This window comes from Sander lucioperca, chromosome 9 (genome assembly GCF_008315115.2).
Source record: "Sander lucioperca isolate FBNREF2018 chromosome 9, SLUC_FBN_1.2, whole genome shotgun sequence".
Lineage (NCBI taxonomy): Eukaryota > Metazoa > Chordata > Actinopteri > Perciformes > Percidae > Sander > Sander lucioperca.
In genome coordinates, this window is record NC_050181.1 from 2559276 (window position 1) to 2582026 (window position 22751).

The window sequence follows — 22751 nt, forward strand, 5'->3', positions numbered from 1 at the left end:
CGTTTTCACCACCCGGGCCATGTCCTTTTTGTTCTCTGCTGTGCAGCTGGTATACCACACTGTGGCACACTGACAGAGGATGCTTTCTATTGTGCTACGATAAAAGTTGACCAGCAGCTGAGAGGGGAGACTGGCTTGTTTGAGTTTCCTGAGAAAGAAAATCCTTTGTTGGGCTTTCTTTACCTCAGGTTATGGAAGAATCAAATAAGGAAGAGGTGACCACCCATAATGTTATCACATCCTCTCCAAAGCCAACCTTTCTTGCAACTTGTCTTAAAAGATACATTATGTGTATATTTTTTTCCATTGTAAAAACAATGTCTGGTGGTTTTGTGGAAGGGAAACCACTGCTTCTCCTTGGTAGAGAAACTGTACTTTAGAGCACGGGTTCCCAACCTTTTTGACTTGGGACCATCCAAGTCTCGACAAAAGGACACCACAGCTCACAACATCCCATTGGAAACCGATGCAGGCACAGAGGCCCCCCAGCTCACCCCCTGACGCCTGTACACTGGTTAGCAGGATGCCCAGCTGAAAAGTTGCAGTCGGTGTTCAGTTCCTGCACGCTTTTATCGGTGCCCCTCTGATGTAGAGATGAAGATGGTCTAAAAATTAAGCAGTGTCCACTTGTAACCCCCTTGTCACAGGTGTTTCGAAGTCTGTGAGTTGACAGTTATCATCACCCCCTAAATTCATCTGAATGAATGTGTAAAACCTGATGAGGCAAAACCATTTGCAATAATAGCAAAGAATAGAGATCAGTCCATATAATACATTCAAATTTGTAGCAGCAATTTTAGATTTTCTTCTTTGCAAGTGAAAGTCCTGTACTGAAAATTGCACACAAGTAGTATTGTACTACTACTACTACTTGTTTTGATACTTAAAATGTACCAGCAAAAGTACCAGCAAATACCAGCAAATACCAGCAAAAGTACTCATAATGCAGACAAATGCCGCTGTAAGTTGTATACAATTACTGTATATAGGCTATTATATAATTGTATTATTATTATTATTATTATTATTATTATTATTATTATTATTATTATTATTATTATTATTGTTATTGTTATCATTATTATTATTGCATTTATGTGAGAGAGTTGCATTGTAGTCTGGATGGCAGCCGAACTTAGCCCCGCCCACAACATTCGAGGTCGGGAAGTTCCTAGAATCTGAGTATGACGATGTCAGGCTAGCATACTGTCTATGGCTAGCATAGCTGCAGAAGGTGGAGCTAATTTAAACAATTTTATATATTGGGTGTTTAATCTTGTTCTTTTGATAATGTTGTGTGTGTAAAATATTTTTTATTTAAAGTAACTAGCAACTAAAGCTCTAGTTGATTTAAAAAAGTAAATATTAAAGCTAAAATCAAGCAATCTGATTGGTTCATAGCCATGATATAACAACCGCTATGATTCGAATTTTGTCCCTCCTCATCTGAGAAAAAAACGTTAGACTAACAGATTGATAACTGGTGCCACGGAGGTAAGCCGTTCATCTGTACACACAACAACAGCAATTTTACCTCGCAGAAAACGGGAATTGCTCTTTTACTGCTGTCTCGATCGGTGGGTTCGTTTGTGTTATTGTGTGCCTTTCTTTAGCTTCAAGCAAAAGAAATACTGTAGCCTGTGCTAGCTCAGCTGCTAGTGAAGGCTAACGTTAACGTTACCTGCGCTGCGCTCCATAGCAACCGCCCGGTAAACAGTGAGCCCAGAAGGGCCTATTTTATTGTGAACATGAATTGACACAAATGTATTTAAATTGGAATATGACAAACGAATAACGTGCATATTTCCATCTTGACTTGATCTTTTATATAAAAGCAACAATGTTAGCTCACTTCAGTCCGTGATATGTTGTGATTAACGCTAGCTAGCTATATCATAGCTAAGGTCTTTTCAGACGGTAAGCGAACAACGCCCCTGGGACAATTCTCGTAGGGAAATCACCATAGACAGTTAAAGAAATCACCTATTGTTGCTGGTTACCAAGGTAACGCGCGTACGTATAGCATCGTAGCTTTATCTGCGTCTATGGTCTAGCTAGAGTTCTCTTAGTACATCCATGGTCTAGGGCGCATGTCAGCGAAGTGGAACTGATTTTTGGAGGAAATGTTTCTGTGGAGCATTGTATCACTCAGGCTGAGTAACTACATTTTAGACAAGTGAAACCGGATGTTCCAATAACATTTAGCACATATTAGCATATTAGCTATAAAAAGTATCGAGTATTAATTTCCCAAAAGACAGACATTCTGTAGTACACTAGTACAGGCGGCCACCACGCCCTCACTGTGTGTGTGCGTTACGTAAGCCTCTACGCACACGGATACATTTGAGCTGGAAACTTCATTGGGGTCGGTTAGTCAGTCACTGTGTTTTCATCTGAGCGTTACAGCTGTCAACCTCGTACACTACATCTTTAAGGTAAACGCATATATTTTGTGAGTGATTTTTTTTTTTGTGTTTCCTTAAACTTGTTTTTCTAACATTAATGGCGTCGCTGGTGTGGGATCCTCATTTGACCTTTCCTTTGTAAGGCGTCCTTGCTCTCCGCTTGGTTTTACAGCCTCTTTTCTCCTGTTTTGACAGATTTATAAAGCATTTGTTTGATAAAGAGGGCAAGGAAGCATTTTGTGCCCGAAATATAACTCCTCTATTTTCTTAACTAGAACAAAAATGAAAAAAAGTTAGGCTAAAATAAAAATGTAAGAGGCATTACTATCAACATTTTTCAAAAGCTGAAACAATAACACAATATATATGCACTTTTTATTTGGAATTAGGAATCTAATCCAGTTTGTTTCCTCTTTCAAGTTTGCCAGGATGGTTGTGCTTTCCAAAGAATATGGATATGTGGTGTTGACTGGCGTTGCCAGTATGGTGATGATTGGACATCTGGCCATTAAAGTTGGCAAAGCCCGAAAGAAGTACAATGTACAGGTGAGCAAAATACCGTAGCAGGATATAGTCCACGCTTTCCATTCATATTGTTTGAGAGCTGCACCCACCCATTTAAACAGCAGCACAACAAGTTTAGCTTCATGCTTGGGCAGTGTCTTCTTGTGGCTCGTGTAAAGCACTTTTAATTGCTTATACAAATACACTTGTCTTGCAGTATCCCAAGATGTACAGTGACGACCCAGAAACTGGAAACATTTTCAACTGCATCCAGCGTGCACACCAAAACACGTGCGTATGAGCAGAAATATGAGCAATGCTACTTTTGCACCCACTACTGATATTGCACCACACTTTCATGATTCATGGTAACAATGGGAAAAGAGGTGAAAGTTAACATGCTGTTATCACCTCTCACCAGCCTGGAGTTCTACCCCGCTTTTCTTTTTTGCCTGGCAGTTGGTGGTGCACATGCTCCTGTAAGTTTATTATACTGCTGTAGCGCCAACACATACTGCATATACAATCTTTAGCAATTAAAACACATCATTTTTTAACTGATAGGATATGTAGGGATTGTGGAAGAATGTATACTCTTCTTATAGAATCCTGTCATAATAAATGAGTGTTTTACATTTGCTTGTGTGTGTGTGTGTGTCTGGTTACCACAGCGTCTTGCCAGTGGACTTGGAGCTGTATGGATTGTAAGCAGAGAGGTGTATGCTCATGGGTACTCCACAGGAGGTAAGAAAATGTTGGGCAGTCCATGTTTTATTTTTTTATTTTCTGCTTTTGTAACAAAGCAGGGTAGGAAGGTGATATTATTATTATTAATACTACAAATCTCAATTAGATCCTAAAAAACGAAGGTGGGGAGCGTTTGGGAACGTGGCTTTTCTCGGGTTGATGCTGTCCACCGCCTGCTGCGGCTGCACCCTGCTTGGTTGGAAGCGACCACGGACCCCCTTCTGTGGTGGAAACTGTTGCTAGTAAGGACGAAGTCTTCAGGATGGACTCACTCAGTCATTCACCTTATAATAAAAGCCACTCTTCATAACCCATATACATTGCAACATGTGTAACCTCTGACCAATATAACTGTTCTCCAGAAAGAGAAATTCCTCATTTATGATAATGGATGGGATGTATTCATTGGTCGGCGCTCTCACAACATGCATTTGTCTTGATAGCATTTTCAACTGCACCCTGATTTGGAAATTTGAAACTAGCTGGCCACTTGTCATGAAATATCTTTCATATTTTTGCAATAGAAAAATTAAGACTGTGTTATAAAATAGGGACATTTCAGAGGGAAATTGAACTTGTTGGATGGACTTTGTATTTGCTTAGCTGAGAAAAATCAAATTTTGCACATTAATGAAGAACTTAACATGGCTAGTCAAAAATGTTGCTGTTGTCCAGTAAAATGATTATAATTATCTTTTTATAGAGATATTTTTTAGATGTTTCTCATACTAAAAAACAGGGTTTTGACTAGTCATACTGACAATATTAAATATACATTGGTTATGAATTATATTGTGCTTTTTTTGTTGGGAATTGAATGGGTTTTAAATAAATGTGAGGTTTTGTTAACATTTGTGTGTGTTTAAGGGAGGGGCTTTCTTTTTCTAAGCAGAGTAATTGATCAAAGTCCACATGAATTGTTTTGGTGGGTGGATTTATATCTCTGCAGAGGCGTTGGGCTCAAATCCAACTGCCAAATAAAATGCCACACTGGTAACAATGACACAGCATAATGCTTTAGAACTCACCCACATCCTATAGCTGTAATATATTGTACAGTATGCAACAGTATATTGTGGTTTCTGTTTTATTATCAAACAGGAAATCCTAATATCAGTACATTCTTACAGTCTACATTTCAATGGCATACTACCATACATTTACATACATTTATAGTGTAGTTGTTTTTAACGTTAAGCACGTTGTGATTTTGTATCTGAAAGGTGCTATATAAATAAACCTTACTTACATCACTGGTGGCACTTAACAGCAAAGTAACTCATAACACACTAGGTACAAACTGTGATACAACAGCTAAGTTCCAGTACATTTGCAGGATACTCCAGCTAATACAAGTAACAACAATCTCAACTTTGGAAACTCTGTTGTGCCTCTTCTCAGTCTCCACTTAAAGCATTTGAACAACCACCTTGTGCAGAAACAAATACAATCTTTATAAATATGTATTTTACAACACATTTAACAATAATAGTGTGTTTTATCTTTACAATTTGCTCATATTAAAGTGTTTAGTGTAGCGAGGTCTCTTCTCTGTGTGCTTTGGTGGAGTAAACATTTGTCATTGAAAACAGCATAACCTTATTCTAGTTTTATATACCAGCATCAGACCATAATGATAAAAGTTCAATAACACGTGTAACTGCACATTAAAAAGGCTGCAACAATAAATATTTTCCGCATATAATTTGGGGTAACTTGGTAAATTTGAATAATTGAATGCTATTTAGTGTGTAAGATATGGCTTTTGAATTGTAAAGTCACTTCTGATTTTTGTGTGGATTTTCTGCAAGACCTCAGTTTTAAGACAACACGTGCAACCTGGCAATTTAGTTTGAAAGTGCACTTCACTTATATTTGGTCACCAGGATCATAATTTATATTCCTTAATCATTTTTTGGGCATGTTGGCGACTCTCCCATTTCTCTCTCACTCTCTTATTTCTCACTGGATAACCTGAGGTTGTTAATTAATTACATCGGAGGACTTCATGCAACCTTGATCCACATTACCTCAGATGTCCCCTAGGGGGCAATGCGGCCATTCATGCCACATTAAAGTGCTGTGCATACATAGGGAGTCAGTCAGAGGTGCAGCTCAATATAATACGTCCATGGTGCAGAACTCGTAATAAAAAGGCAGAGCGCTTGCACACACAACAGGGTGTTCAACTCACCCCTGTTTCAGTTTAAAAAAAAGATGTTATATTTTGTCCGGGCTGAACGTGGCCCTGGTAAACGTTTGTTTCAAACTTTACACCCCCAGTTTGTAACATATGCTTTCTGTTAAAAATCTGAACTCTAAAGCCTAAACTGAGATAACCCCTGATGACATCATCAGGGGGTTATTTTCCTCGACTTAAAGGAGAAGTGTGTCGAATTTAGGGGGGAAATGTAATATTCATTATTATGTTTTCATTAGTGTATAATCACCTGAAACTAAGAATCGTTGTGTTTTTGTGCAGCTCAATATAATACATCCGTGGTGCAGAGGCACTATTTACTCAAAGAGTTTCCACTGGACTGAAAGTCTCCGGGAATGTGGAAAAAAGTAGTTCTGAAACCTCCTAATTAAGAGACTTTATGGATCCGTCTCATGGAACCGCAGATACATATTTGTTATCACTGACCCCAAACTCATCTGCAGAGATGCAGCTGCATCCAGGCAAAGGCTTTTCTTCAGATCCACACTGGTCTTCCTTTGGTGTCTGCTTTGCTTCTGTTCTCTAAGTAGTGGAAGGGGGTGACAGGAGGCTTCCATTAGTAGGTGTATCTGGAGAGTGGCGTGTCCTCCATCAAATCATCCTGGAGAAGATGATTAAAACCAGATTTAGACTAGTTAAGAAAGAGTTTGCAAATATGAAAATGCTGATACAGGATTACAAGGGGTTCTGTATAAGGAGTTAGAGCAGGGGTCTCAAACTCAATTTACCTGGGGGCCGCTCAAGGTAGAGTGTGGGTCAGGCTGGGCCGCATCAAGTATTCAACAAAAGTATTCTTTGTTTGCTTTCATAAATAAATCTTGTTGCCTCAATAGACATTTTTTAAGACCCGGTTCTTTCTCTCATCTCCCTGGTATTTTGTATACTCCTCAGCATGTCTAGTTGAGTAATGACGTCTGATGTCATATTCCTTGTACACCGCAACTTTCTCTGTGCATATGAGACATGTAGGGGTGCCCCTGTGCTCGATACTTCACGGTTGGCTAGCTTGACAACCGTTGACATCAAATGCCGCAGGAAGCTGTCACTAGACTAGCTATGGTAGCCCGTAAGTGATAAAAAAAATAAAAGTGTGGCAAGCGCGGCACACGCAACGACTCAGCAAAAAGGTGCGTTTCAGAACAACGCGCGGGCTGCACTGAAACTAAACTTTGATGTCAAGTAGGGGGGCCACAAAATATCATCCTGCGGGCCTCAATTGTCCCCCGGGCCGTGAGTTTGAGACCCATGAGTTAGAGAGACAGAAAGAAAATGGTACCACAGAGGCTGCGATATCCTGACTTTTAATTTATAGTACTGTATGGGTCAACCTCCAAAACCACTAGATCCTACATTTCCCATACAACACCTGGATAGTGTAGTTCCTTCGACCCTCCTTGCCTGGGGCACGTTTAATCTCAAAATGGTGTGCAACGTTTTGCTACGGTTTCTGTGTTGAACTGTTTTGGAACAGTGTGCAACGGCTTTGAGATATGCTTTCTCTCGTTTGGTGGGTGTGTCTCGTTTTTAGCTGTGTCACAGGTGATACCCAATCAGCAGAGACTTGTATGTAAACTCGTAATAAAAAGGCAGAGCGCTTGAACACACAACAGGGTGTTCAACGCACCCCTGTTTCAGTTTAAAAAAAACATGTTGCTATATTTTGTCCGGGCTGAACGTGGCCCTGGTAAACGTTTGTTTCAAACTTTACACCCCCAGTTTGTAACATATACTTTCTGTTAAAAATCTGAACTCTAAAGCCTAAATTGAGATAACCCTGACAACATCATCCCCCTGATGATGTCATCAGGGTTATCTCAGTTTAGGCTTTAAAGTTATTTTCCTCGACTTAAAGGAGAAGTGTGAATATGAAGTATGAATTTATGTGGGAAATGTAATATAATATTCATTATTATGTTTTCATTAGTGTATAATCACCTGAAACTAAGAATCGTTGTGTTTTTGTTAACTTAGAATGAGCCTGTTTTCCACGGAGCCCGCCATGTTTCTACAGTAGCCCAGAACGGACAAACCAAACACTCGCTCTCCAGAGGGCCTTTCAGGTTTTTACGTTACCTAAAGGCCACCGTAGGTTCTCCTACACGTTTGGAAAGGGAGGGCTGAGGGAAAGGGTATTTAGTTGGTTGCAATCTGCAACCTTACCGCTAGATGCCACTAAATCTTACACACTGCTTCTTTAAGACAGCTCCGTTCCTTGACTTCCAAGGTCACACTACACAAATTTCTGTCTTGTTTTCACACTACTTGACTGACCTGCGACAGGGGCTCACACACTATGAGATCTTTCACTAGAAGGAATCCCAGTGTCTAGGTTCCAAACAACATTTTGTCTCAAAAACATGCGAAAAGTGACACGAGACATGATGTAATACCATGCGCAAGAAACGTTTTTTTGGATGTAGCCTATGCCAAAAACATGCACTCCAAGTTGTTGGTGGCTGATTTGCAGCGATAAAACAAAGAAGTAAAAGAAAGTTCACAAAATAACCTGTTTCCACAGGTCTTAACTGTTTTAGACCGTTTTTTTCTTGGTGCAACAACAACCTTCAGGCAAGTTACAGGTGACCCCTCCCCCTTATTTCCCCTCAGCCTGTATCTTGCGCTCTTATTGGTAGTAGCTCCCTGGCAGAGTCCCTGACAGCTCCAGATAATGAGCATGTTAGATATCTGAAATGTGTCTGCGAGGGACTGGCAAGCCTCTCGTCTTGCGTTTTTGAACGGTATACATCGCCCTTGAGTGCCGACACCCGAGCGCCGAGCCAACGGCGATTTGCCTCTGATCTGGGGCTTTTGTCAGGGAGCTCTAAAAACTATTGGCAAGTTGAAAATCAGGTCTAAAGTCTTATAGTGGGAGCTTGCCATTAGAGCCACAGCAGAGATTATACAACTGTTTTCCCAGGCTGAGTAGTAAACTGAATTAAAAAAATCACTGGAGTGCCCCTTTAGTCACAACCTTACTGCATTGTAATTGACATATGTATCTTACCATGGGTAGATCCTGCAGCCGATGGAACTCTGGGTGATTTGTTCGCTGGCGGAACTTGAGGAAGAGGATGACGAAGACGATAGCAGTGGTGACGATGAACACTGACAGCAGACCAGCCAGCAGGGGGTCTAAAGGGGAGCTTGAACGGTAGCGGGGCCCCTTGAGTTCTAAATAACACAAAAATGGATAATCATAATAAAACACTGAACACATTTTTAGAATGAAACAATAAAGTACAATACAATACACTCATCACCATACCTTCATCTCCAATATTAAGCTCAGACGGGACCTCCCGGTGCGTTGGCCCAGCAGGACCCTGGCGTGGCGCTGAGGTCAAAGGGCGTCCTGTGGTTGTCGGTTGTGCGGTGGCTGTGGTTAGTGATTCAGACTGTGGCTGGATGATGGAGGCGTGGGCTGTGGAGTTTGTATCCTGCACTGTGTGGGTTGACTGAGATGAAAAGGTTGTGAAGGGATCTGTGGTCAGAATGGCTCTGCCATCTGTGGTTGCAATGTGCTGCGGAGGTGTGGTGCTCTGTACAGTCGGCGCAGAAGAAAGGCTATCTGTGGCAGCTGAAAGTGGGGATGTGAAGGCAATGCTGTATCAATTCAAACAACAGTACAGATAATTCTTCAAAGGAAACAAACTATACACACGGCAGCCAGAGGTAACTCTACACCAACCTGCTCATGATAATGGATCCCTCCCACTGACATTAAAGCTGCTATATGTAATGTTTTTGTTGTCATGTCCCCCCTATCCTACATGATAATGCCAAGAAACCCTGTTAAGCACAATGTTACCTGGTTTACACACTGTATTTTCATGCATCAAATGACAGCATTCTAATGGTGGTGGTGAATGTCACACTTTGCCCACTACTGCATCTTTCTAGTTTTGAAATGGCTGATTCAGATAAACAACAGGTATCCACATAAATGTGGTGAGGGCAACAATGGGCCAAAATCTCAGCTTTAAGTCTGTCTGTCCTTCCTAAATCAGTTTATGCTAGTCTATATCCACGACGTTCCACTTCCGGGATTGCTCCGGTAGCGCCGGAAATTCTGCCGGATGTCACTCTTTTCGGTCGGATCTCCTCTGCTTTCTTTGTGTCGGAATTTTAAACTCCGGTTGATTTATCAGGGCTATGGTTAACTGCTCCTCAGATCTCTGCAGGGTAAATTGAGACGGCTCCCAGACCCTCCTCCGCAGCACTGTGGAGGTAAGTCCGGCAAAGCGAGACTAGTTTATACAAGCAACAGTACGACCCATATTTATATTTACCGTCCTCTAGTGGCTGTAGTAATTATGGTGGGAGTTTCACAACATTCACACCAACGTATTTAAAACCTGCTTCCGTAACGTTTAGCTATAAGGACGGAAAATGCTCCTGTGGGTCATATTTCCTGCCACCGCTAAGCGTGGTAATTTATGAATGGCTCCTATATTACAGGGGAACTAAGACATACATTAAATGATTGTGGTGTTGATTGATTTAACATCAGAAAATCCAAAACGAGATAAAGTTTGACAGAAAATGTATTGGCAACAATTTTGATAAACGATCAATTGTTTAAGATGTTTTTCAAGCAAAAATGGCAATACTTTTCTGGTTCTAGCTTGTCGAATGTGAATATTATTATTATTTTTTACTCTTTTATGTCAGTAAACTGACAAAACAAGACATTTGAAAACGCAAGTATGGGTTTGGGGAACTTTACATTGAACAGACCAATTGATTAACCATATAACTGAGAAAATGAGTGGATTAATCGATAATAACAAAAAAAGGTTAGTTTCAGTCATAGTGAATACAGTTAAAGGTTTTTACAAATCCAGTATTTGTTACAGAACTGTTCTGTTGCATTATAATTTACAGGAGTTTATATTTTATATTTTTCAGTCACTGCTTTATTATTTTGATGTTTTCTCTGTGAAACTGCTGAATATAAGATAAACACACCAAGCGTACTGGATTTTCCCTCTTTCAATATGAGTATATTCTTACTCCACCTGACATGTGGCTGTTTACATCTCATTTGACAGCTCATGCTGACAACGGGAGGGTGCTGGGAAAGGAGTGTGTTCAACGAACTTTGTACGCTGTATAATTACAGTCAGACTACTGTTTACATGTAGGATAGAGTGACGGGGCAGCCAGTCATTAGTGCTCCTGTGGGCAAAATATAATGGTAAAGAATTGTTTATAAGCTGAGAGTCAGAGACCATAATAGTATTATCCTTGTGCATATTCTGCATCAAGTCACAGAGCCATGAAAGTAATAAGTGACGTAATAAACTTGCATTGCCAGACCTTCCTCCACAGCGCTGCGGAGGAGGGTCTGGCTAGTCTACACAGCATTCCGGGATGGGAGAAAAACGTGCCCTGGTTTATTGTGATTTCTTTAAACCAATCAAAATCGTCTTGGGTGGTGCTAAGCGCCGGACAGAGCCACGGTGCCGCTGCAAAATAGCCTCGGGAGGGAACTTGTTTTGGTGGAACGTGTACGATCAAAGGTTGTTTTAGTCGTGCAACAGAAAACTCAGATTGGACAGATAGTCTAGCTAGCTGTCTGGATTTACCCTGCAGAGATCTGAGGAACAGTTAACCATAGTCCTCATAAATCGACCGGAGTTTAAAATTACAACACAAAAAAGCAATCCCGGAAGGGGAACGTCGTGGATATAGACTTGATGTAATGTTTAGCTTTTGAAGTGAGAAACTCCCAACAGCAGCTTTTGCCAAGTGACAACTTAGACATTACTCTACAGGGAAGTGACGACAGCAGCTAAAAAGGGGGCAAGGGTGTGATCTGGATGGCGATATGTCATAATGTTTGTTGTTTATGGGCTGTTCAAAGAGGCAACACGGCATCAGCGGAGAGGGTTATATTTATCTGATCTATAAAAGGGAAGCTCTAAGATGAGGTTGCAACACACATTCTCAATCTCAATGCAGTCATGTGGGGGTCAGGAGGAATATGTTCCTGGAACGCTGCTGGCAGTGGAGCTGATTCTGTGTTTGCAAACAGGCCGCTTTTAATGTGTGGGATGATTTATTTTAAGAATCTGGACAAAGTAGACAGACTGGACTGGAAAATTATAGATGCACAATTATAGAATTATGGACACAATGATGACCATAATTTCTATGTCTCTAAGTTAAAAGCCTATAGAAAGAAGCACAAACACAGTGCATGCAGGTTTTCTGGTTACCTGAAGGTGAAGTCATGACGACAGGTACATTCATGTGTTCAGATGTAGCCACTGCAGAGCTTGCGGTCAACAAGTGTGTTTTATAGACTGCATTTGTCGCAGTGTCTGAAAGGACTGTCCCTTCTGTCTTGGTAATGGTGGTGGTTTGAGTTGAGGTTTCATCCCCGCCTGCGGGATTATGTGTCTGCTGTGAGACCTCATTGCCTGGATCCTCTGTCAAGTCAGAAGATGCTGAGCTTCCAGCATGATTCGGGAGGGCAGCCAGGGTGAGGACAGGAGGCAAAGCACTGCTCTGACCTATGAAATAAAAAATAAATCATACTAAAGTGATGAAAATGTATTCATCTATAACATTTTTTCTGTCTTTTAGTCAGACCAACAGTCCAAAACCAAAAGATACAATAATAGAAGACTAAAATAACTGAAGAGAAGTTTGGCATGTTTCCTGAAAAAAGTACTCAAAATGATTAATTGCCTATTATTGCATATATTTTTGCTTGCAAATGACTCATCCGATTAATCTATTATCAAAATAGTTGATGATTAATTTTCTGTCTTTGACTAATCAATTAATCGGCTAACACATTTCAGTCTTCCTTAGCAGCGTTAGCAATTTTAATTCTTAATCATGTGTTTGACTGTTATATATTTTGGTGCTGTCCTGCATTACATTCTGTTAATTAAAACATGAGATACAATGAGAAGTCTAAATTAAGTAGGCCTATATTAAAACTTCAAATAAATAAATAAATAAATAGGAGCCTGGTGGACACAAATCATAGTAAAAAAAGAGTTACCAAGAAACGCCCACCTTCTTGAACAAAGGAAATCAAAATGATCTGCTGAGGTGCTAAGCGGACTATAAGAAGTTAATAAAATAACTGGACATAATGATAAAATGCAAGGTTACAGCCTGCAGCTCTGCATGAACTTACTATAAAATCAGTAGGCTGTCGAGAGCATCATGTGAGGAATCGATAACGGCTCCAACTCGCGTCAGCAGGATGTGAAATCCGTCCACATAGAACACAAAGACACACACACACCAAGGATGCCACCTACCTCTTGTCTGCAAAGAGCCGGTAAGCACCACCAACACGCAAAACGCCAAATTTATTTCAGATGTCATCTCCTTCGCGGCCTTCCCCTGCAGATCACAATAAAAACGGATCAGAGCGGGCTCTCTACAGCGGCTCTGCTTCTTTAGCTCTGAGGTTGTTTCCGTTACGTGATTTGACAGGGCACATCATCAGCGCTAAAAATATCCTGAGGGAGTCGGGCAGAAGAGAGGCAGGGGTGGGGCTGCACGGCAGGCTGCATATGCGGGCGGCGGTGGGAGCAGAAAAGGCTGCACGTGCTTTATTCTAAAGAGCAAAACGCGTCACCGATTTCACTGCAAATTGATGTTTTAGGCTACTCTACAGCTCTTTCCTTTTCCTGCCAGTGTCACTCATCTCTGCATCTATTCCTCCGACAGTTTGCAGTCGCTGTTGCTCCGCTGCTCCAATCAGATGTCAGTGCGTCAGAGACGCAGTTGTCTGCGCCAGGAGCGCCTGTTGTAGCGCCTGTTATAGCTGTAGCAACTGTTACTGTATTCATGTTTACTGTATAGGCTTGGCGGCAATAGTAGTTTCTAGACATTAACGGTGCTAGGTGAATAGGTGTCAGTGTTTGCTGGTGGTAATGTGAGAACAACTTTTCAGCCCCCACAGAGGTCAGTGTGTCGTCATGCCTGAGCGCACTGCCCACATGTGTACTGTATGGACAGCTGAATGACCCGCTGCGTCCTCTGTCAGCGTGCTTTGACACACTTTAGAGGACAGCGTCTCGTTTTAATAACTTATTTTTTTGCCGATCAGGCTTTCATTTCTGAGGGGTTTTCAACGACAACGGGGAGACAACTTTACGTTGCGCCAGATGGAGCCTCCAGCCAATCCGGGAGTCAGCCCGGCGGAGTTGGAGTTAACGATGGAGAATGTGGAGTCGGTAAGTTACTCGTCAATAATCAGCCACTTCACCGGATGATTGTTTATTGAACTATGGCCACAGATGGAGCTTCTGGAACACCATTCAGAACACGAAAACTAATTTGAATACATATGTTTGTCAAAAAGAGGAGCTGCAGCATCATCGTCTCATAGATGGATATTTTATTTGATAGAATAACTCAAGTAATAGGCTAAAACAAAGTTGATCAAATAGAAAATGGGGGGTGTTTAATTGTCGTTCAACACTGGGAGATTAGACAAACTGGACATTTTGTAACATGATACCAGCTATAAACATATGCTGTCCTAATAATAACTTACACCATGTGCCTTGGATTTGTTGCTATGACAACACATTTATTTTATTCCATTCAAACAATTAGACATCCAGCATGCATTATTATTCATGCTTGTTGTCAGTGCAACTCAACAATTCAATTAACAACCTGTTACACAAGATGCATTTATTGTCATTACTATACCTCCTCTGTCAGGAAATATAAGGGGTACTGATTGTTATTATGATTTTTACCAAATATGCCGCATCATCAGCACTATCCTTATCAGTTATTACCAAATTACATTTTGTTCAAGTGTTCCCTTTGTATTGGTTCTTCTCTCTTCCTCCAGGCTCTCTACCAGCTGTACTTTGACCCAGACATGGAGCATAAGAATGTGGCCCAGAAATGGCTGACCCAAGCCCAGGCCTCTGCACAGGCATGGCAGTTCTGCTGGGCCCTGCTTGGCCCGGACAAGGTCTGTTGTGCTTCTGCTCAGACATCTTTACAACTGCACCGTCAACATTTGCAACTATTGCATTATGCAAGAACATTAGGCATAATGCAGTTAAGAAAGACTGGTTGGATGTCAGTGCTGATTAGAGCTGCAAAACATAAATATTGTGTATATGTCGACAGCATCTGTTACAGTATAATGTGAGTCTGTTGCTTTGCAGCTCCCAGAAGTTCAGTTTTTTGGCGCCAGCACCCTCCACACCAAGATCTCCCGTCACTGGAGCGACCTCCCCACAGACCGGCATGAGAGCCTAAAGATGCAGCTCCTCTCCCACATCCTACACTTCTCCTCTGGGCCCAAACTGGTGCTAACCAGGCTGTGTGTAGCCCTGGCTTCTATGGCTCTTAACTTGATTCCACAGGCTTGGTCCCAGCCGGTGGCAGACATGGTGAGGGCCTTCCAACCGCAGAAGCCTGACTCTGAAGGCGGCTCTGGTGCAGAGGCCACCCAGGACCCTCATGCACACTGCCTCGCACTGCTGGAGCTTCTCACTGTACTTCCAGAGGAGTTTCAGAGCAGCCGGCTGGCTCACGCTCGTCGTTGCCTGCTGAGGGAGGCCCTGGCTGGGGAGTGGGCGGTGGTGTGTCCCATGCTGCGTCAGCTGCTCCAAAGCCAGGACTCCTCGATCCAGGTGAAAGAGAAGGTGCTCCGCTGCCTGTCCAGCTGGGTGGGGCTGGATGTGCCGTTAGGGGAGAGTCATGAACTGGTCCAGGACTGTTTCACTGCACTGTCCAACGCAGAGCTGTTCGACACGGCTGTGGAGACGATAGTCAATGCAATCTCACAGCCTGACAGCCAGAGGTGATAAGCACACTGCATCATAAATTCATTCAGGTCACAGTCTATTTCCAGGTGTGTGAACCAGAACATGTGTGTGCAGGTACATTGAGGCTCTGGTAAACTTGATGCCTCTGGTGCTGGGTCTCCATGACCAGCTGAAGACAGCGGCTCAGGATGGGGACATGGAAACCTCACACGGTATCTGTCGCATTGCTGTTGCTATGGGGGAAACACACTCCAGGTACACATAAAGGGACACACACACACACACACACACACACACACACACACACACACACACACACCGCCATCCTATAACCGGGCCTTAGTGAATGGCTTTCATTTCTTAATTTGGAACAATGTGTTTGTGTATGACAGGGTTTTGTTGGAACAGGTGGAACACTGGCAAGAATATCTGGCTTTGGTTAACATGATTCTTTTTTGTACTGGCATCCCTGGGCACTACCCAGTCAGTGAGACCACCAGCTCCCTGACACTCACCTTCTGGTACACTCTGCAGGTAAAAATCATAAATGAATGAGATAAATATATATATTTTTTACATTAAATGTTTTGTCTTCTTCTTTTCTGTTAAATATTCTACTCATGTAACTGCATTAATGCATTAAATCACCAAGCGTTCTTTCTATTTTTGTCTTTGTCTTCTATGTTCAGGATGACATCTTGTCATTTGAGGAGGAGAAGCAGGCAGTTTACCTGCAGGTCTACAGGCCGGTTTACTTCCAACTGGTGGACGTGCTACTACATAAATCCCACTATCCCTCCCAGGAGGAGTATGCATCCTGGTCTTCTGATGACAAGGAGCAGTTCAGAATTTACAGGTAAGACACAGGTGGTGTTTAAGGAGCTCTAAAACTGGATTTGATCTTGTTTCTCACAAGAAAGAAAGTCTTTGGATTTGAGTGGACAAAACGTACATGTCTGTACCACGTTTCATGGCAATCCAGCCAATAGCTGTCGAGACATTTCTGCCAGCGGGGCTTAAGATGGTAGCTATATATATCTCCAAATATGTTTCCACGTCTCTTTTGCATTTCAGAGTGGACATTTCCGACACTCTGATGTATGTGTATGAAATGCTGGGGGCAGAGCTGCTCAGTAACCTCTATGACAGGCTGGGCAGACAGCTGATGGACCCCCAACAGTCAGCAGTATGGCAGGTAATGTCATCATTAATCACTGATTTTCATTCCATGTACATCTACTATCTCTGTAAAGTTTTACCTGCACAGTATTTTACAAAGCAGATTTTTTTTTCTAGATTCTCTTTCTTACTGTGTGTAACTCTGTATTCCTACTACCTCCTGATTGTGTTTTCTCTTCTCCTCTCTTGACCTAACACATTTTTTTTCTCCTCTTCAGGACACAGAGGCCCTGTTATTTGGCTTCCAGTCCATAGCTGAGACAATAGATGTGAACTACTCTGACGTTATCCCTGGTCTTATTGGTCTCATCCCCAGAATCAACATTAGCAACGTTATGCTGGCTGACACCGTCATGTACACAATAGGTACATAACAGACACCTGTTTCCTATTGTGTCCCTATTAATATAGTCTCATGACTTTGTTTTGTTTAATGTTTTACAATAAAGCAGAATTTTACAAAATACAACCAGAATTATTTATGGCCATAGATGTAAATGTTGTCTTCTGGTCTGCACTCAAAACCATTTATACTCACTATCCATGACATGTACCCCCTTACTGAATTACTCCTGTTGGCCAGGATCCCTGGCTGAGTGGCTGGCTGATCACCCCGTGATGTTGGGTGGCATATTACCAATGGTGCTTCAGGGCCTTGTGAAGTCAGAACTGTCTGTGTCCAGTGTATCCACTCTAAAGAGGATCTGCAGGGAGTGTAGACATGACCTCGGCCCCTACGCTCAGGACGTCCTGACCGTGTCACAGGTCTGACACACAGCCTTTTTTTTTAAACATCGGGGCGATTACTGTCTTTGTATTAAAGGTCACATATTGTTAAAAAAAAAGAAAAAAAAAATTCTGTACGGTTGTGATGTACTATGCTACTGTATATAATATATAGGTAGAAGAACATGACGATACAGTGCTTTTACAGTCATTCCCCTGTTGCAATAACAGTGCAGACACACTGACCAATCAGAACAGACCAGGCTTTTTCGGTAGGGAGGGCTTAAAGAGACAGGCGCTAAAACGGAGCGCTTCAGACAGAGGGTGAATACATGTACATTTAAACAGATAGCATGAGAATAATAATTTATTTTTTGAACATTAAGCATGTAAACATGTTTTAGTAGAGACCCAAAATAAGTATGTTTCTGAAAATGTTCCCTTTAACACTTGTGTTCCTCTGCAGGATGTACTGGTAAAAGAAATCCATAAGGTGAGTAAACAGCCTTCAACGTTCACCAGTTCTTCTCTATTCTGTGAACACAAGTGCACCAAAGCGTATCTCTGAGGACATCATGTATAATGTGTGCTGTGTGTGTTTTTGTGTGTCTGTGTGCAGAGCAGCCAGTGCATGTGGTTGATGCAGGCTCTGGGTTTCCTCCTGTCCGCCCTGCCGATAGAGGAGGTTCTGGGCAGACTTCACTCTCTTATCAGCCCTCACGTCCAGCAGCTGGATACACTGGCCCAGCAGGAGGTACATCCAAAGAAAATCCACAAATTAAAACACAAACTAATAAATAAATATATTGTACTAGAGGTGGTTGTGCCTAAGTACAAATTGAATAAAGCAAGTACACTATATTATACTTTAAGTAATGAGTACATTAGAAGCACTTTATTATTTTGGTGCTGTATTTAAAAACATATTAATACTGTATTTTACTGAAAGTTAGGGTATTTGAAAAAAAAAAAGCCAGTTTACATTATGGTTACAAAAGCTTAAAGGTACAATTTCATTTTCATACACTATTAATGGGTATATTTGATTGATTGCTTTAAGAAATTTATGTTTGTTGCAGTATCTTTTGAAAGTAATGTTACAGTAGTTGTAGTCCCAGCCTGCATATCAATTTAGGTTCATAATAAAGTTGGGCCTGCCGAGTCATACAATGTAGTATACTGTAAGTAGATTTGATATATACTTAAAATAAATATTGATAGTTAATAACACTCTACTAGTAAGCAGTAATGATCAAAATAAGTACATTGAAATATTCCTTCAATTATAAATATAGTCAAAAAGTACACTTCAACATAATGCAGTGCATAGTTATCAGAGTGCAGATAAAATACATTTTAATGAGCTGAGTGACACTTATCCAGGGTGACAGTCAGTAAGGAGGTCTGAGATGTCTGTTGACAGAGACTCAGATACTACTGGACACTTTTTATTGCAGCATTTGACACAACTTTTACACTAACAACTTATAAATTGCACTCTGCTCTCACAACCGCTGTCACCTTTGACAATATCTTTACTTCAGTTGTGACTGCTTTCACAAGGCTACATATCAAACCCATCCTTGTCTCCCTTTACAGCCTGACCCTACTAACAAACAGTCTATTATCCACATCCTGGGGATGCTGTCCAGTCTCTTTACCACTCTGGACATCAACAGACAAGCAGACAGCTCAGAGGGAGCATCCAGCCCAAGACTCACTCCCTCACAGATCACGCAGAATCCAGTGAGTTTAGCCATAGAAATATACAGTATATACCGGTATATATCATATCAGCTACTGTGTCTGAATATTATCAAATTACCGTAACTGTTTCCTTAAACACCAGTCAAACAGTGGTTTATTCATCAATCCTCAGAATGGGCCTTCTGCATCTAAATTTCGGAACATGCAAAATATTTAAATATGCTAAATTGAACCAAACATACTTTTTTTAAATACTATATCTCATTTATATTCAAATTTTGTTTTTAGGTTGTTGTTGTGCTACAGCAAGTGTTCACGTTGATCCAAACCGTCCTCAGCAAGTGGCTTGATGACTCAGAGGTAGTAGAGGTAAGAGTAGTTTTTTTTTTACTGCTTGCATAAATATGTGTGTGTATGATGTTGATGTAACAACGTCACATTTTTTAAAAGGCTCTCCTTTGTAACAGAAGAAAAAACCTGATTTTGTGTGTCTTGTGTATGTCTTGTGTATGTCTTGTGTGTCTAGTGTGTCTGTGCCTGTATGATTTATCTATGTGTGCGCTTACTGACTCACAGCTCTCTCCCTTTCCCTCTCCAGGCAGTGTGCGGGGTATTTGAGAAGTCAGTTCGAACCCTCCTACATGATTTCGGGCCTATGGTGGCTCAGCTGAGTGAGATGCTGGGGCAGATCTATAGCGCCTTCCCACAAGCCTCAGCTCTGGACCTGGCACGGCAGGTACGCCCCCACAGATCAAAATGTGTATAAAAGCATTATCCCTCCAAACTGCAATTCAGACTCTTTAACATGTTCTTTTTTTTTTAAGATGGTTCACATATTTGCCGGAGAGGAACACCACATCTCTAACATCAAAAACCTTATTGAGGTGTTGACTTCTGCCACACTCACTATATTTCAGCAAGGTAATAAACACCTGCACTTAATTCCTATTTACTTTTTAGACATATGTTTTTCTGGTCTTATCTTATATTTATTTTACAGGTCCACGGGATCATCCTGATATTGCAGAATCATTTATGCACCTTCATGCTCAGGTGGGTTGAATATTCTTGTCCATTGTTGTCCATTGTTATGTACATTTGCAGCACACAGAAAACTTAATCACTTTGTGTTCATTTAGATTCTTAAAAGGAAGCCTGATATGTTCCTGTCTGACCAGCTGGATGTTAAGGGGCTGTTTTACAGCGGTGAGTATCACTGCATACTTGTACTGTATACAGGTCATTCTCACGAATATGACTCAATATCTAATGTTTTTTTGCACGTTAAGAACAGTAAATTAAAAATTAAAAAATGGTATCAAAACTGATTCAAATTCATTGTAGAGGATAATTTGACCCCTGACCCCTGTTGTATAAGTTTGATTCAATGCAATCTGAAATTTGACTTAGCTCATTTTTTCTTTCTTTTTTTTTTTACACATTACTGTTTAAAATCAAGACACAGCCTTCCCTGCCGAAGCGGTTTTTTCGTGTGGAAAAAAATCTTTTTATCCTCTGTTTTCTCCAGGGATTCTATCACTGAAGTTCCCAGAGACACCCACAGTTAAAGCAGCCACTCTATTCTTTGTAAGTTGAGGCAGAAATGTGCAAGTTTTAATTGTAAGCTAGTTGTTTTTTTTTTTTAAATCTCATTTCAACTCATGGGCTCATAGATTCTTGTGATTTTTGCCCTGTCCCTTGCAGACAGAGCTGTTGCCTCGTTGCAAAGACATGCCCTCGCTTGGTGAAGTGTTGCACAGAGATGGAAAGCTTCTGACAGAGACCATACTCCAGGTGAACCAGTCATGAGACACAACTAGATATGAAATATTTATCAGTAGTACCGTGTGAAGTCACTTTATCCCTGATGTTTAGTCTTATTTAAAACCGTAACTACCAAACTGTCTTCTAATGGAAGCGTATGCTTTTATTTCTGTGTCAGGCGGTTGGGGGCGAGTCACCTCGCAGTCTGACGGATCACTTCTCGGAGGTGTTGTTGAGTCTAAACAGACACTGTCCAGCTCTGCTGTCCCAGTGGCTGAAAGAAACACTTCAGACCCCAGGGTTCCCCTCTGCCCAGGTCTCCACAGAGCAGAAACACACCTTCAGTCAGCAGCTTCTGAGGTGATCATTATCTACCTGTTACACCTGAACGGTTTTTGTTTCAAAAGGTGTTAAGTACTCAAATCTCTTCATTCATTAAAAAACTAAATTCCATGCAGGTGTCTAAAAAGAAAATACTGTAAGAAAAATCATTCAAGAGAGAAAAATGACAAACAAACTTTATCAAATCATAAATTCATTGGGTCGCCTCGCAGCAAAAGGGATTCTGGGTTGGAAGCCAGCGGCCGTCTTGGGCCTTTCTGTGTGGAGTTTGCATGTTCTCCTTAGCATTGGTTTTTGCCCGTGTGCTCCGGCTTCTTCCCACAGTCCAAAGACATGCAGGTTTGATTAATTAGGTAAATTGGCCACTTTAAATTGGCCTGTACGTTTGTACATTCACACACAATGAATGAGTCAACACAACAGAAACACATTTCTCTTCATTACAGTAGGAACATGATAGGGGATATTGAGAGCAGAAGTCTCTCAGTCTGCAGTTGCATTAAATATTTTGCAAACCACATTTTCTGTGCAATAGTAGAGTGAAAACAGAACTGCAAGAAAAAAAAAAATAACACAAATCATAAACTTGGATGACAGATTTGTGCCAAAGAGACACAAACATACAGTGCAATAAAGTGACATGTTTCGACAAAATTCATACATCTTTTTTTCTTTCTTCCAGGGAGCAAACCAACAAACGTCGTGTTAAAGAAATTGTGAAGGAGTTTTCTCTGCTCTGTCGGGGCCTGCAGGGGTCTGGATACTCAGATTATTGAGCTGCTAGCACTCTGAGTTTAAAAGAAAGTTCAAGAGAAAGAGAAAGTTACAAAAGAAAACCCAGAATCTGAATTTGTTTCAATGATAAATGGTGCCAAATAGGACTGTTCAAGTGGCATCGGACAACAAAAACCATACTGTAATACTTTGACTGAACCAAAGCAAAAACACAGATTAAGTGGACTGTTATTAGGATGACTGGACCTCTGTGCAACGTTCTTGATAAAATAGCTTTGTAACTTCCCAAGCAGGATAAAAAGAAAAAAGTGTCACAATGCCTTTTACTGATCTCCAGCCATGGATCCAAACTTCCACTCCTTCTGACAAACTGACAAAACGCCAATAAACAGTTCATTCTTTGCAGCTGTATGCGAAACTGTGTGTTCACCTATTTATTGTTTCTCTTCTCTTGTGTACTGCTTGTACTGTAGATCATATTCACACATTATCAAAATATAGAAATCCCCCCCAAAAAACACACACACACACACACACACACACACACACACACACACACACACACACACACACACACACACACACACAATCAGGCTTCTTCTTCTTGTTACAAAGGAGAGCCTTTTAAAAAAATGCGACGTCGTTACA

The 22751-nt window shown here is 41.2% G+C and overlaps 3 protein-coding genes across 9 annotated transcripts; 2 read left to right on the top strand and 1 right to left on the bottom strand.

The window, feature by feature from the left end:
* Positions 1-1400: 1400 nt before the first annotated feature.
* mgst3a (microsomal glutathione S-transferase 3a) lies at positions 1401-5334 on the top strand. 3 transcript variants are annotated; one of them, XR_004898330.1, is made up of 7 exons: positions 2259-2438; positions 2829-2954; positions 3130-3203; positions 3334-3391; positions 3584-3656; positions 3766-4111; positions 4646-5334. XR_004898330.1 is itself a non-coding variant. In XM_031293635.2 (6 exons), the coding sequence occupies exons 2-6, from the start codon at positions 2838-2840 to the stop codon at positions 3900-3902; spliced, it is 459 nt and encodes a 152-aa protein (XP_031149495.1). In that variant the 5' UTR covers positions 1401-1494; positions 2829-2837; the 3' UTR covers positions 3903-5251. The 3 variants fall into 3 exon arrangements, 2 of the variants coding, with proteins under 2 accessions (XP_031149495.1, XP_031149494.1); XM_031293635.2 differs by lacking the exon at positions 2259-2438 and adding an exon at positions 1401-1494 and having other exon boundaries at positions 3766-5251; XM_031293634.2 differs by having other exon boundaries at positions 3766-5251.
* A 538-nt stretch (positions 5335-5872) lies between these two features.
* On the bottom strand, positions 5873-13408 carry LOC116045779 (mucin-5AC-like). 3 transcript variants are annotated; one of them, XM_036005312.1, is made up of 6 exons: positions 13164-13381; positions 12318-12398; positions 12102-12190; positions 9146-9457; positions 8885-9051; positions 5873-6481 (listed from the first exon to the last, which is right to left on the bottom strand). In XM_036005312.1, the coding sequence occupies exons 3-6, from the start codon at positions 12133-12135 to the stop codon at positions 6437-6439; spliced, it is 558 nt and encodes a 185-aa protein (XP_035861205.1). In that variant the 5' UTR covers positions 12136-12190; positions 12318-12398; positions 13164-13381; the 3' UTR covers positions 5873-6436. The 3 variants fall into 3 exon arrangements, with proteins under 3 accessions (XP_035861205.1, XP_035861204.1, XP_031149490.1); XM_036005311.1 differs by having other exon boundaries at positions 12102-12398; positions 13164-13408; XM_031293630.2 differs by having other exon boundaries at positions 9146-9469; positions 12102-12398; positions 13164-13408.
* Position 13409: 1 nt separating this feature from the next.
* Positions 13410-22516, top strand: LOC116045733 (importin-13-like). Of its 3 annotated transcripts, none has more exons than XM_031293582.2 (22): positions 13410-13506; positions 13961-14087; positions 14720-14845; positions 15045-15685; positions 15765-15905; positions 16043-16184; positions 16340-16506; positions 16725-16845; positions 17048-17195; positions 17413-17594; positions 18022-18048; positions 18175-18309; positions 19155-19301; positions 19551-19631; positions 19861-19998; positions 20087-20183; positions 20263-20315; positions 20402-20468; positions 20791-20849; positions 20967-21056; positions 21205-21386; positions 22051-22144. In XM_031293582.2, coding segments are annotated over exons 1-22 (2967 nt in total). In that variant the 5' UTR covers positions 13410-13504. The 3 variants fall into 3 exon arrangements, with proteins under 3 accessions (XP_031149442.1, XP_031149450.1, XP_031149457.1); XM_031293590.2 differs by having other exon boundaries at positions 13428-13502; positions 22051-22516; XM_031293597.2 differs by lacking the exon at positions 13410-13506 and adding an exon at positions 13626-13815.
* The last annotated feature ends 235 nt before the right edge of the window (positions 22517-22751 follow it).